The sequence below is a fragment of the Odocoileus virginianus genome, chromosome 20 (assembly GCF_023699985.2).
Source record: "Odocoileus virginianus isolate 20LAN1187 ecotype Illinois chromosome 20, Ovbor_1.2, whole genome shotgun sequence".
NCBI lineage: Eukaryota > Metazoa > Chordata > Mammalia > Artiodactyla > Cervidae > Odocoileus > Odocoileus virginianus.
Window position 1 is genome coordinate 21,508,321 of NC_069693.1, and position 14,787 is coordinate 21,523,107.

Genomic DNA, 14,787 nt, shown 5'->3' on the forward strand with positions numbered 1-14,787 from the left:
GCCTACTCTCTGTATATTTTTCCATGGAAGCTAAATAAATATATTATTGAGAGGCACAATGGCCATAGCAGGAGTCAGCAAACTACAGCCAGCAGACCAAATGTGACCCACTGCTTATTTTTATAAACGAAGTTTTATTGGCACACAGTCACATTCACATATGGCAACTTTTGTGCTACAACAGAGCTGAGCAATTGCAACAAGGCCTAAAATATTTGCTATCTGGCCCTTTAAGTAAACGTTTGTTATTTCCAGGGTTATAGTGACACTTCAACATGTGTAACAATCTAAATACAAGTTTATTTCTCTCCCCTGAAATATTCCAAAGGGGGAAGCTTTTCTCCATATTTGATTTGGGGACACAGGATGATTTCATCTCCTTGTTTTGCAATCCCCTTGGACCTTCACATCACTTGCCTGGAGCTGGTAGAAGGAGACAGAGAGCCTGGAGGAGACATCCCCCTACTCCTTTAGTCTTGGCCCAGAAAGGAGGCACATTCTTCACTCGTTATCTGTCAGCAAGAATCAGTACCAGACAGTATCTCGATGCAAAGGATGGTAGAGTTGGTCCCAGCCTTCGTGCCTCTTCCAGGTTAATTCTAAGCTACAAACTTTAGTAGGCTACTAGCTGTCTCAGCCATGCCAACTCCAAGCAGAGGCTGGAGGAAAGCAGGCCTATATGGCTTGATTCAGAGTTGGGTCTTTTTCAGTTTGGTGAAGGCCGCACAAAATATCACATCCACCAACATGAGAAGATGCCTTGAAACAGACAGGCAGCTTCTGACTGGCACCAAATGCCAGACTGAGAATCGAGACCTTGGATATGGTTAGATCAGCTCCTGGAGTTTTAACCTGCGTCAAGAGTTGAGTTTTGTTGGTCTACCAGCATCCTGATACAAACTGAAAGTTTGTACATGGACATACATTGCTTCCTGAACTTTCTTAAGAGTCCAAGAATTCCCTGACACCCCCAAAAAAGAGTTATAAACAAAATTAAGTCTGGTCTAAAATTTCTTACCCACCCAGAAATTTGCTGAAAGGGGGTGTAAGCAATCCATCATGATGAGCTTGTTGTGTAAAACAACTGACCACACACCCAAGCCACTTTGGTTTTTGCTTTTCTCTTTTATTAATTACAAAATCCAGGAATCAGTGGTAGAAAAATAACAAAGGAAAAATCCCTAAGTTGTATAATAAAAACCTGGAGAGCAGGCTAGGCATGTGCTGGGCAAGAGGGGAATGGACAGATAACCAACCCATGAGGAGAAACAGGGAGGGTGGCAGGTGTCAGAGTTGCCCAGCACCCCAAGATCACCCTCCCAGCACACTGGCCTTCTTTGGGTCTTCACCAGTGGGACCTTCAATACAACAGCTGGTAAACCGTGGCACTATTCTTGGAGCCCGTGACCAGATACCGATTGTCAGAAGACGTGTCACAACACAGGATGTGTGCGGACTCCTCTGCCTGGAGGGAAAGAGGGGCATGCAGGAACAACACGCGGGGTGTTTCAGGTTTCATACAGGGCTCTTTCCAAGGCTCCATGTAGACCCGAGGCTTGGTCCAGAGGCCAGGCTAGGTTCGGAGCTCAAGGTGGAGCCCAGGAGTTCCCAGGACCTCGAGTCCTCATTCCCCTTGATGTACTCAACGGCCCTGGTTGCCATCTCAGAGGTACTTTCCAGAACTATCTCTGGGGTCTGGGGTTTGTGAGTTCCCAGTGCCTGGGTTTGCACACCCCTCCACCCAGTACCTGAAACAGTCTATGCAGAGAAGGTGCAGATATGCAGCGGATCGTCTCATTCATTGTGGCCACAAAATAGCTCCCTGGCAGAGAAAAGACAGATGGAGGGGCCAGAGACCACGCCTGCCTTCCAGCCCCAGCTCTGCTCCCGACAAGACCAGGGAAGGAACCACTTTCTCTGCCTCAGCTTCCCCCATCTATAAAACTCAGAGACATGACCCAAACCATTCCTTCATCAGCCTGCTCCCTCCTCCTGCCACACACAGGATCCCGGGGAGAGTCCCTGAACAACAGGACAATCACATGCGGCTCCGTTCCTCTTCTGTCTTTGGCTGGTGTCTTTGGGCTGGGGTTCCGTGTAGGAAGCTACCATTACAGACAGAGTCAGAAAAGCAGAGGGAACAAGCAGAGAAAGGAGGGAGGAAAGAGACTTCCCTGGTAGTCCAGTGGCTAAGAGTCTGCACTCCCAATGCAGGGGGCCCAGATTCAATCCCGGGTCAAGGAACTAGAGAGATCCCACATGCTGCAACTAAGAGCTTGCCTGGCACAACTAAGACCTGGTACAGCCAGATAAATAAGTGATAAGAAGAAGAAGAAGAAGAAAGAAGAAAACTTAGCCATGCCAGCAGGGGAAAAAAACTGGTGGTTTGAGGAAGCAGAGGCGAAGGCAATGGGAAGGTGGCCCGAGACCTCGGTCTGGCCAGTTCTGGGGCCAAAGACGGGGGAACTAAACAGTCTGAAAGGAGGCTGGGCCCAGACTCCACAGATGAGCAGACAGCTTGGCAGGCAACAGGGCACCCAGAGGTGTCCCCGGCCTGCTCACTCACCACAGGAGGCAAACTTGAGATTGTGATGGCAGACGTATTTCTGTAGGACAGCCTTAAACTTTTCCCTCCGGTGTGTGTGTACGATTACGATGTCACTCATTCTCAAGCCTACTAACAACCACTCCTCACTGGGGTCATGGGTGATGCTGAGGATCTGTCAGGGAGGAGGTTTGGGGTCAGCACTCAAAGAGGCCAGGCCCATCATTCATCGCACCCCACTTCTGCATGCACCCACAGCTCCCGGGCCCCTGGGACCGCACTCAGACCCGCGGTGGTCATGCGGGCACCTCATGCCGTAAATCATGTTGCTGCAGCCTCTGGTAGCTTCTCAGGTCCCAGGAATATAGTTTGGTGTCTTCACCTCCCGTCCAGAACTTATTGCCCGTGATATCCACACACTGGGATCCATATATGGGGACTTCATGCTTCCTGGTGGGAAAACAACTCAGAGGTTCATGCACTGGTTGAACCCTCAGAAGTCTGGGGCCCAGGAAGCCCCTAGATACACAGCCCATATGCGTCCTCCACACGGACTCACCTCGTCCTACTGCAGAGGAGGAGGTGAGGTAGGGCAAGCAGCCCAAGCTTCCCAAAAGCCTCACCGTTGCACCCCACCCCCTGGGGTCATACCTGATCAAGATTTGGTTCTGCAAATCCCAAATTTCAACAAATCCTTTGAAACAAGCCACGCAGATCTGGGCGTTGGAGGAGAGCGCCAGGGAATAGCACACGGGGCCAGTGGAGGCCAGTTGTGCCCTGACACGGGGGGTGGGCGCCAAGTCCCAAAGTGTCAGGGTCTGGGACAGACCCCCCGTGATCAGGCTCCGCTCATCGGGGAACAGCTTGCAGGTGAAGACACAGCTGTCACGGTCCTGTTGGAAGGGCCAACATTCTCAAATGGTCTCCAGGAGGCATGGGCTCTCAGTGTCAGGACAGAGGTCATCCCAAGCTCCCCCAGCCTTCTGGAGGACCCCTTACCTGGAAGTTGAGCTGGGCCTGGGGCGCCCGGTCCCAGGCATGCAGGGCACTCTCATCCCACACTCTGATGTAGCCATGGCCACAGGTGTACACATGGTGAGTTGAGCCACTGACAGCCACTGCATAGACTTTCTTCCCATGGCGGAGTCGGCCGACCTTCCAGGACTTATGTGGGGCCCTCTGCCTAACCACCACGTCATCTGGAACGGGAGGCTGGGGTGGCCACAAAAGGGTCACAGCCTTGACCTGCTCTCATCGATGGGGGCCAGCCTGTCCTGTCCTCTAACTCAGCTCCTAAGCCTGCATCCACCAGCTGCTCTCTGATCCCCAAGCAGGACCATGGCCTCAACTGGGGTCCCCAGACCACTGACATCCTTCTGCACCAGCCCAGAGTGGCCTCCCTGACAAACAGGCCATATCTCAGACACTTCTGAGTTTAGCGATGACAGCAGAACCTGGCTCAGAGTCCCTCTGAGGATGTCACTCCAAATGCGACCCTGATAGCTGAGGCCCTACACACTGGTGACAGAAGGAGGGGAGCCCAGGGCCCAGAGAAGCAGGGACTCCATGCACCCACCACCTATGCGGGAGAGAGTGAGGGTGCAGACATACCACACACCCTTACCCTCTTCCTTCTAACTTCTTGTTGAGGCGGGAGAGGGGAATGGGAAGGGAAAGATACTAGGATTAAAACAAAAAAAGACACGTACAATTGCTCTGAGGAATGACAAGACTTCTTCACTGGGACCAGGCGAAGGACAAGGCTGACCTACAGGGAGAGACCAGCGGCCACTCGCTCAGAGAGGTAGGGTCTCGCAGCAACAACATCACAGAACCCAGGGAGAAGGCTGCTCTCACATCCCAGGGTACCCCAACTCTGAAGCCCAGCCACAGGCTGCACCCTTGTTGCTCACGATGTTGCTCACATCGTCCCAGCTAGGACTTACCAAACTCCGCTCCTGGTGGGGGGCTGTGACACAGGGAGGAGAGAGGGAGGAGACAGACGGGAAGTGAGAGGGGTGGAGCCTCCCTCTCCCGAGAAAGTTCACCACCCCAGGCCAGCCTTGTTCAAGGGAGGCTTACCTGAAACTGCACGCTGCATCTTCGGATTCTGCCTTGGAGATCCGAGTGGCTGGCAGCTCAGATCCATCTAGGGCCTGGGGGGCCCACTGCTGGGGACTCGCACAGGTCGTCTCTTGATAAGCTGGGCCATGCTGCCTTGGGGAGCCCAGGGGCTGCTCCAGGGGACCGCACACCTCGCCCAGCTGAGACCATGCACGGTGCTCCGGCTGGGAGGAAGCATCAGGGCTCTCTGGCACGTCCCTCCTCTTTTCAGGCTCATCATAAATCGAGAGCACACTGAATGAGGCCTCTCCCTTCTCTTCACTCATGGTTTTCAGTCAGTGAAGTGCCTGAGCCACCTGGTTCCAGGGCTTGAGGAATGAATGAGTTTGTCACACAGACCCTGGGTCCCCAATTTGTCCCGATCCCCTGCAGCAAAAGAGAGAAGAGATGCTGACATGTGGATGCGATCTTTGGGGTCTATTGAGAAGGCTGTGAGAACACTCCTCTGAGGGAGAGGATTCGCAATTGGCCACAGACTCACTTTTGATACTAAATGTTGGCAGCGATGGTGCCAAGGGTGAAATGTCACTTGGACATTTTGAGATGTTATAATAGTACCAGGTGTGTGTTTTGGTTTTCCTTCTAGACACACAGCCTGCACTTCCTATCCTCTAAAATCAAACTCACCCTTAAATTTGAAAATGCAGATCAGGTCAGTGGCATTAAGCACAGACACACTGTTCAGCAACGATTCTGCTTGCGTGCTCAGTAGAGTTCAACTCTTTGCGACCCCATGGACTGTACCCCACCAGGCTCCTCTGTCCATGGGATTCTCCAGGCAAGAATACTGGAGCAGGTTGCCATTTCCCACTCCACAGGATCTTCCTGACCCAGGGATCAAACCCGCATCTCTTGCGTCTCCTGCACTGGCAGGCAGATTCTTGACCACTGAATAGCATTTTCAAATGAGGCTTCATCCACCGGGTAAAAGAAACATGAAGCCACAGGAAACCATACACCCATCACAGGGTCTCTCTCCTCTAGAGGGGAGAGCATGGAAGAACTCAGCGGTCATGCAACAAGCCTTGGGCGAGGCTGCAGAAGGATGAAGAGGTTGGCTGGTGGGGATTTAATCTTTCCCATCCTAGGAGTTAATTCTGAGAACTGAATGCAAACAGGATTGTGGAATACTCAGAATTATACAATAGGCCAGTGGCAAACACTCAATACATGGCAGATAGTGTGTTTATTTGAGAGCTATGCCAGGGACCAGAGCTTTGAGGATTGAAGGCAGACTGAATGCCTTCCTTCAGGCTGCTCAAAAGCCAACTCCAGAAGTCCCAGGTGAGACCCAGTGTTCCACTGACAGGACAGATCAGAAGCTGTAGGGACAAGATGACAGGCAGGGCTGAAGAGGGGATCTTCCAGTTGGAACCAATGCCTTGAAAACCAGGCTCGGTCCTCAGCTCTCAGATACAATGGGGTACCCAGGCTGCCTGCTCTTGGGAAGCTCCTCCGGACACTTGGCGGTCTCACTGTGCCTGTGGCCCTGAACCAAATACTTCACATAGCTGGTCCCATTTCATCCACACACCTGTGCAGGCCACATTTCACAAGTTTTAAACCCTGAGCTTCTGAGTGGGTAGGCAAACAGCTAGAAAGCACGGAGAAGAGGTTCAAATTCTGCCGTGTCTGGCTCTCAACCGTCTCCTTCCTTCCTTCCCATCAGAGGAAGGAGGGTACTCTCTACCACAGTCACGATGTAGTTACCCAACCCCCAGCAGTTCCACTTTCAGGAATTTATCCTCAAGTTGCCCTCAAATATAAGCTAAATAATCTATGTCTAAATAGAAGCATTATAGCATTGCTTGTGATAAATGACTGGACAAATCCAAAGTCTGTAAGAAGGGAGTGGTAAAATAAGTCACAGTAATATGTGTGAAGTGGAATATGACACAACTGTGAAAAAGAACAAGGACGCTGATGTCTGGAAGTGGAAAATTCCAAGGGAAGTTAATGGGGAAGGAGTGGATTCAATGTGTATAATGCACAGCTTTGGTGTAAAAGAATGGAAGTTAGAACCTACCTTTGCATATGCTTGTATAGACTTAAGAAATTAGGAAGGGTGCTGCCCTAGGAATAGAAATTGGCAAGTAGGAAAAAGGAATGGCAGGAGGATGTCACTGCAAAACTTGGGATATATTTTGCATGCCTGTGGCTCTTTAGACCTAAATTAAAATTGCTGGACCATGAGCCTTTTTCCTCAACCAGGTCCTTTCTTTGTCATTTTCTCCAACTGGCAATTTGAGGTTCTCATGATTCTTAATTGTTGTTATTATTAATTGCTAAGTTGTGTCCAACTCTAAGACCCCAAGGACTGTAGCCCGCCTGGCTCCTCTGTCCATGGGATTCTCCAGGCAACAATACTGGAGTGGGTTGTCATTTCCTTCTTCAGGGGATCTTCCCCACCCAGGGATCAAACCCAGGTCTCCTGCACTGGCAGGCAGATTTCCCACCACTGAGCCACCAGGGAAGCCCAATTCTTAATTACTTGTTTAAATAATTCAGCAAACTTGCCAAGACATGCAGCAGTCTCCTTTAATTGGGCCCCCAGGTCTGGCTTGGCCCTGAGGGTGGTGGAAGGGCAGAACACCTTCCCAGCCAGGGGGATGCGGATGTGCAGAGAGAGATGGGTAGGAACCCAGGCCCACATGCAGGTAAAGCTTAAAGGCAGTGAAGCCATTTAGACAGGATTTCATGGATGAGAAGGATTACATCTTAAGAATAAGACAAGGCTTTCTAAAGTGTCCAAGGAAGAGTCAGCATCACCAATTCCCTTGTCTGCTCCACCCTCAGAACCGGGAATAAAAGCAACTCTCTTTCTCAAGCTTCAGCACAAAATGCTAGAGCAGAGATTCACCCCGCCAGCAAGACAAGCACTCACCAGTCCCTCACGGCACGCAACTCACCTCCGTAGGCAGGTCAGACGCTGGAGACAGGAGGTGAGAATTGCACACACCTGGTTAGTAATGGGAATCGCTTCCTCCAGCCTCGTCCACCCCTCCCTCCCTCAGGCACTGCCCCTTGTGCTGCAGGCTGCTAGTTTAGACTAACTGATAATTAAGCCCTGGGTCAGAACCTGGGTCAGGTGCAGGGCCCTGGATGGCTCATCAGTAACCGGGCGTGACCTCGGCCACCACCCACCACAGAGCTGGGCTGCCTTTACTGATAAGGCTGGGATAAGAGTCCTGGGATAAGACTGGGATCTGTCCAATAAATTCACAGCAGGAGGCCAGGTGCAGTGAGACATTTTTCAGGGAATGGGTTCGGGGTACCCCACTCGAGCCAGTGTTTTCACAAAGATGGAGAGTTGGGTGGAGCTACACCAGGAAGCAGTTTCACATTTTCATCTAGAGGTGAACCCCCTGGGCAAGGGGAAGCCAGCCCTGTCACCTCTCATCTCTCACCAGTCTCTCTTGGAAAGTGAGGATCAGGGAACTCTTCTCTGCAGAGGCCTCACCAGTGATTCTTACATTGGAGTGCTCAACACCTGGAGGGCTTGTTAAAACCCAGCACTGGGCCCACCCCAGGAGATTCTGATTCTGTGTCCCTGGGGTGGGGTCTGGCTCGAGGTGAGTGATCACACCATCACGATTATCTGGACCATGAAGATCTTTTCTGTATAGTTCTTTTGTGTATTCTTGACATCTCTTCTTAATATCTTCTGCTTCTGTTAGGTCCATACCATTTCTGTCCTTTATTGTTCCCATCTTTGCTTGAAATGTTCCCTTGGTATCTCTTATTTTCTTGAAGAGATCTCTAGTCTTTCCCATTCTATTGTTTTCATCTATTTCTTAGCATTGATTGCTGAGGAAGGCTTTCTTATCTCGCCTTGCTATTCTTTGGAACTCTGCATTCAAATGGGTTTATCTTTCCTTTTGTCCTTTGTCTTGAGCTTCTCTTCACATCCTAAAAGAAATTCATCCTAAAGGAAATCAGTCCTGAATATTCACTGGAAGGACTGATGCTGAAGCTGAAACTCCAATTCTTTGGCCACATGATGCAAAGAATCAACTCTTTTAAAAAAAGACCCTGATACTGGGAAAGATTGAAGGTGGGAGGAGAAGGGGATGACAGAGGATGAGATAGTTGGATGGCATCACTGACTCAATGGACATGAGTTTGAGTAAGTTCCAGGAGTTGGTAATGGACAGGGAAGCCTGGTGTGCTGCAGTCCATGGAGTCACAAAGAGTTGGACACAACTGAGTGACTGAACTGAATTGAACTGGTGTGGGGTCTGAGACTTGATATTTCTAGCAACTTCCCCGCTGAGGGTGACCCTGCTGCTGGAGGTCTGGGGACTCCACTGGAGAGGCACCGCCTAAATCCCTCTGTTTGGTGGTCCTTTTCTGGCAGGAGGGGAAGGGGTAACGAGGCCATACCTCTTCTGCTCTGCTCCCCCTGTTCACCTCCAGTCATGGCCCACCCCTCCCACTGAACACATTCTCTTCTGTTCTGCTTTTTCTCACTTGTTGCCTTCCTTCTGTTGAAGTGTAAGTCCTGAATTGCTGCTGCTTACAAAGAAATCTTTTACCACTCCTGACCTCCAATATCCAAAGCTCTCTGTCTCTCCCTTTCTCTCTCCCCATTCATGAACACAGCCCTGGTCTCCAAAACTGTTACTGCTGCCTATAGTCTTCCAGATAATGCCTGTATTTAAGGTCTATCCCTAGGTGACATCCCTGGTGGTCCAGGGCTAAGACTTGATGCTCCCAGCTCCCAAAGCATGGGGCCCGGATTTGATCCCTGGTCAGGGAACTAGATCCCACATGCAGTAGCTAAATGATCCCACATGCTGCAACTAAGTCCGGGTACAGCCAAGTAACTAAATATCTTTTTAAAAAAAGAGAGAGAGAGAGAGAGTTGTCCCTGTCAAGGCTCCATGTTTCTACCCTCATGCTGTTTGTTCTCTCATCTAGGACCTCTGTTTTGAAAAAACAAAAAAATTATGAAAAATTTAAAAAAGACCACGTCTGTCACTTTCAGACAGCCTGCCAGCCTGAGAGAGGCCAGTGAGAGGACCCCAGTGGTCAGCGAGGCAGCCCCTGGAGAAGAGGGTTCATAGAAGGGGCCTAGGGTCTGGATCATAATCCAGAGCACTGCTGGGCACTAGACGTTCATTTTCTGCATCATCATCATAGTCCACTCTCGGAGCCGACCCAGGAGGGAGGTTTACAGTGAAGGGAGCTAAAGCTTTGAGAGTTTGAATAACTTGCTCAAGATCACACAGCAAGGAAGGGCTAGAGTCAAGAGTTTGAGACCAGGTTTGCACAAGCCCACACAGCCTTCTACTGGAGTGCAGGGAGACGGAGGACAAAAAGGAACAGGGGGCCACGTGGCTGCAGCAGCCTGGAGGGGTGCTTTCTGGGCACTCTCAGGACAGACATGGGAATGCTAAGAGTTGAACTGTCAACTATTGATAATAATGGAAGTGGGGACTTGCCTGGTGGTAAAGAACCCACCTTCCAAGGCAGGGGATGTGGGTTTGATCCTTGTTGGTGAACTAAAATCCCACAGGGCAACTAAGCCCACACACGCATCACAACTACTAAAGCCCATGCACCCTCGAGCCTGTGCTCTGCAACAAGAGAAGCCGCCACAGTGAGAAGCCCGCCCACCACAACTAAGAGTAGACCCTGCTCACCACAACCAGAGAAAGCCTGTGCGCAGCAAGGAATGGCCTGGGCACTGCAACAAAGACCCAGAGCAGCCAAAACCACAAACTTAAACACAGAATTACTATATGACCAAGCAATTCCACTCCTAGGTATATACCTAAAAGAATTGAAAACAGAGGCTCAAACAGATTTTTGTATACCAGTGTTCACAGCAGCATTATTCGCAATAGCTAACAGGTGCAAACAAACAACCCAAGAGTCCATTAACAAGCAGATAGATAGGCAAGATATGGTATATCCATACACTAGAATATTAGTCACCAGTAAATAGGAAGGACACATACATGCTACAGCTTAGATGAACTGTGAAAACATTACACTAAGTAAAAAAACAGACACTATAGCTCCATATTGTATGAGGCCATTTACATGAAATACCCAGAGTGAAAGTGAAAGTGTTCTTTGCTCAGTCATGTCCAACTCCTTGTGATCCCATGAATCACAGCCCACCAGGCTCCTCTGTCCATGGAATTCTCTAGGCAAGAATACTGGAGTGGGTTGCCATTCCCTTCTCCAGGGGATCTTTCTGATCCAGGGATCAAACCAGGGTCTACTGCATTTCAGGCAGATTCTTTACCATCTGAGCCACAACAGAGATCAGAGACCATTTACATGAAATACCCAGAATAGTCAAATCTATATAAAGAGAAAGCAGATTAGTGGTTTCTAGGGATTGGAAGGTGGGGGTGGGGGTATAGGGATCAACTGCTTAACAGTCATGGGGTTCTCTCTGGGGTGATGAAAAGGTCTGAAACTAGATAGTAGTGATCAGTGCACTGTGAAAGTACGAATGCCACTTAAAAATAGTTAAAACGGTAAAGTTTATGTTACGTGTATTTTACCACAATTAGAAAACCAATGAAAACAGACTTTGTGCCAATGAGTTAGAGGCCGTGCAAGTCCCAGTAGCATTTTCCCCTTCTTCCTCTTCATCCACCAAACCCCAAACAGCTTAGCTGGTAGTTTTCTCACCTTTGCTTCCGTAAAAGAAGAACCAGCAAGATGCAGGTAGGTACCCCTCCCTGCAGTGGTCATGTATGGATGTGAGAGTTGGACTGTAAAGAAAGTTGAGCACCAAAAAATTGATGCTTTTGAACTATGGTGTTGGAGAAGACTCTTGAGAGTCCCTTGGACTGCAAGGAGATCCAACCAGTCCATCCTAAAGGAAGGACTGATGCTGAAACTGAAACTCCAGTACTTTGGCCACCTCATGCGAAGAGTTGATTCATTGGAAAAGACCCTGATGCTGGGAGGGATTGGGGGCAGGAGGAGAAGGGGACGACAGAGGATGAGATGGCTGGATGGCATCACCAACTCGATAGGCATGAGTTTGAGTAAACTCCGGAAGTTGGTGATGGACAGGGAGGCCTGGTGTGCTGTGATTCATGGGGTCGCAAAGAGTCGGACACGACTGAGTGACTGAACTGAACTGAACTGAACCCCTCCCTGCCCAGAGACCCTGGCCAGCTACAGTCTAATGGGCAAGGGTTTGTTTGCCCTCTGGTGGGCAATCAGAGAGCAACCCAATTCTAACCACCTAAGATATCTGTGCTCACATCCCAAAGCACTTGATGGTTGTACTCAGGGTGCCACTCCCCCACCCTGGAATTTCTCTTTCTGCAGGAGAGCCTCCAGAGAACTGACAAGGGCCCCTGCTGTGGATGAAAATGTATAAACCATATAAACACAGGCACAAAACACTTCTTCCCTTACGAATTCGTTGACATCATCCACTCAACAGAAATTATTCACAGGCAAGTTCCACCCAGCCTGTGAATGTTGGAGGTGGTGTTGAAACTGTGATGTTGGAGAAGACTCTTGAGAGTCCCTTGGACTGCAAGGAGATCCAGCCGGTCATCCTAAAGGAAATCAGTCCTGAATATCATTGGAAGGACTGATGCTGAAGCTGAAACTCCAATACTTTGGCCACATGATGTGAAGAACTGATTCATTGGGAAAAGACCCTGATGCTGGGAAAGACTGAAGGCAGAAGGAGAAGGGGACGACAGAGGATGAGATGGTTGGATGGCATCACCAACTCAATGGATATGAGTTTGAGTAAGTTCCAGGAGGTGGTGATGGAAAGGGAAGCCTGGTGTGCTGCAGTCCATGGGGGTCACAAAGAGTCAGACATGACTGGGCGACTAAACTGAACTGAAGTTCCGGCCTCACCCAATGAGTTACCCACAAGGAGCTTGTGGTCCACAAGGCGAGTCAGTAAACCAGGAGCTCCAAGTAGAGAAGGCAGAAAATGATATCAATTAGACGGAGGTGAGATGAGGACCCAGAACAGGGGACACACTGCTAACCAACCAAGGAGATAAGGGAAGCCAGCAAAGGGGAGGTGGCCTTTGGCTGAGCTGTGTGAAGGGGAAGGGGAAGAGTTCTCCAGGTAAGGGACACTCCTCATAGTTCCCTGGGTCCCTGCACTTCCTCTCTTTCCCTCACTTCCTGTCGTGAGGAGCCTCCAACTCACCACTCCTTACTTTGAGCCCTTCCCACATGAGCACGGTGGTGGGTCCCACCTCCCCCATCTTGTAGGTTCTTCCTACCCATCTCACCCCCACAGCCTGGCTACTGAAAGCTTGTGTTCTCAGTTCTGCATTTCACTTTTCCTGATGGAATGACCTCTTACCTCCCAAGGGACATTTAAGCAAAGCCCCTGCCCCTCATTCCCGGGGCCTGGGACTGCCCCCTCCCCAAAGTCCTACAGCAGTTCCATTTAAGTACATTCACCTGGTGGCTCAGATAGTAAAGGACCCACCTCGTGGGTCCCTTGGGAGGTAAGAGATCATTCCATCAGGAAAAGTGAAACGCAGGGTTGAATCCCAGCGTCGGGAAGTTCCCCTGGAGGATAGCACGGCAACCCACTCCAGTATTCTTGCCTGGCGCATATCCCCAAGGACGGAGCAGTCTGGCGGGCTACAGTCCGTGGGATGGCAGAGTCAGACACGACTGAGCGGCCAAGCACAGCCCGCAGTCCTACAGCAGTCCTCTATTGTGTTCACCATATAGGCCTCAAGTCAGATTTCACGCGGTGGTAGAGCTGAGGGTGGGGGTGGGAATAAGCTGTGCTTCTCTTAAGAAAAGTTTGCAACGCCTTCTGTGCGTCCCGCTGACTGCAGGACACGGGGTCCTGAACGCACAAAGTCCAACTCCGAGCCTTCACACACCCCAGCATCCCCCCACCCCCACTCCTACCCCCGCGCCCTGGTCCCTAAGATCGTGTCCTCCCCCACCCCCACTCCGCGGATCAACAGGAGACTTACCGTCAAAGGCTCAGACCGGCTGCCCCAGGACTCCGCCCGGGAGACTCCTCAGGACCAGAGCAGGGAGAGCCGGCCCGCACCAAGGGAACCCGGGCAACCTCGCGCTCCTAGTTCGTTTCTTCCCGCCCTGCAGTGAGCGGACCGGCCGCCGGGGGCAGCAGGGGCCAAGCTGGCGGTCTGTGCGCCTTAATGGCTGGCTCCTCGTGCCCACAGCGCCGGCCTCCGAGCCCTGGACGCGCAGGCCCGTCCTCTCCGCTCTGTCTCACTTCGAGGCCAAAACAGGGTCCCAGGGCGACAAGGCGCGCGCCCAAGGGCGACAGGAAGGGAGGCAACCACTGGAGGCGGCCACCGGCTGCCAGCGCCGCACGTCTATGGCCCAGGACGGATGGGACCCAGAGCCCCAGGCCCCCACCTGCAGCAGGTGGGCCCCGGAGCCCCGGCCAGCACGGCCGGCAGATGCGTCAAACCCTGGGCAGGAGGACCCCTTACCTTGGCGAGCCGAGGAGAGGGGCGAGAAGGTGCGTTCGGCCGCGCCGCTGGGAGGGCTTCCTGGAGGCTGGGCTTCGGCTGAGTGTGGGTGGGATTTCAGTGGCCGGGAGGAGGGGGGGCCACGCTTCAGGGGCACTGGAAACACTTGAGCACCGACCTGCGCAGGGCAGGGGCTGGTGAGCGGGGAGAAGAGGGTGGGAAACCAGAGCCGGAGTGGGACTCAGGCCCGGGAAGCCCAGGAGCAGGCGGAGAACGCCGGTCCCCCGCACAGCGGGCTCAGACCCCGGGCGGAAGCCCCAGGAACCCTGCGAGGTGTGGGATTTGCTGAGACCACGTGGTCTGTGGTGCGAATGGGGCCCGAGAGAAGGCGGAAGGGGCTGCAGGGAGGTCGCGGAGGAGAAGACCAAAGTTCGCTCCTCTCGGAGTCCCCGGGCACTTCGGTAACCCCGGCCTGTGGATGGGCCCGCAAATGTTCAGTTGAACTGAGTGGACTGTGTAAGGGAAGGGGTGTCCTCAGTTCCTTGTAAGGAGAAAGAACAGCAGAGCGGGGCTATGGTCTGTGAGGAACGGGGATGTCAGAGGAACATCTTACGGGCCTCTTCTCAGAACCCCCAGCCCCACCACAAGGAGAGGGCTGCCACACAGGGGGAGCTGTGCTATCTCTTTCCCCCACCCCCACCC

At 51.7% G+C, this 14,787-nt stretch overlaps 1 protein-coding gene across 4 annotated transcripts; it reads right to left on the minus strand.

The window, feature by feature from the left end:
• Window positions 1-1,105: 1,105 nt before the first annotated feature.
• On the minus strand, window positions 1,106-14,767 carry TLE7 (TLE family member 7). 4 transcript variants are annotated; one of them, XM_020908576.2, is made up of 11 exons: window positions 13,618-14,100; window positions 13,113-13,394; window positions 4,628-5,035; window positions 4,492-4,514; window positions 4,255-4,313; window positions 3,545-3,757; window positions 3,197-3,438; window positions 2,854-2,995; window positions 2,567-2,720; window positions 1,749-1,822; window positions 1,106-1,465 (listed from the first exon to the last, which is right to left on the minus strand). In XM_020908576.2, the coding sequence occupies exons 3-11, from the start codon at window positions 4,933-4,935 to the stop codon at window positions 1,361-1,363; spliced, it is 1,320 nt and encodes a 439-aa protein (XP_020764235.2). In that variant the 5' UTR covers window positions 4,936-5,035; window positions 13,113-13,394; window positions 13,618-14,100; the 3' UTR covers window positions 1,106-1,360. The 4 variants fall into 4 exon arrangements, with proteins under 4 accessions (XP_020764235.2, XP_020764234.2, XP_020764239.2 ...); XM_020908575.2 differs by lacking the exons at window positions 13,113-13,394; window positions 13,618-14,100 and adding an exon at window positions 14,107-14,767; XM_020908580.2 differs by lacking the exon at window positions 13,113-13,394.
• Window positions 14,768-14,787: the final 20 nt, after the last annotated feature.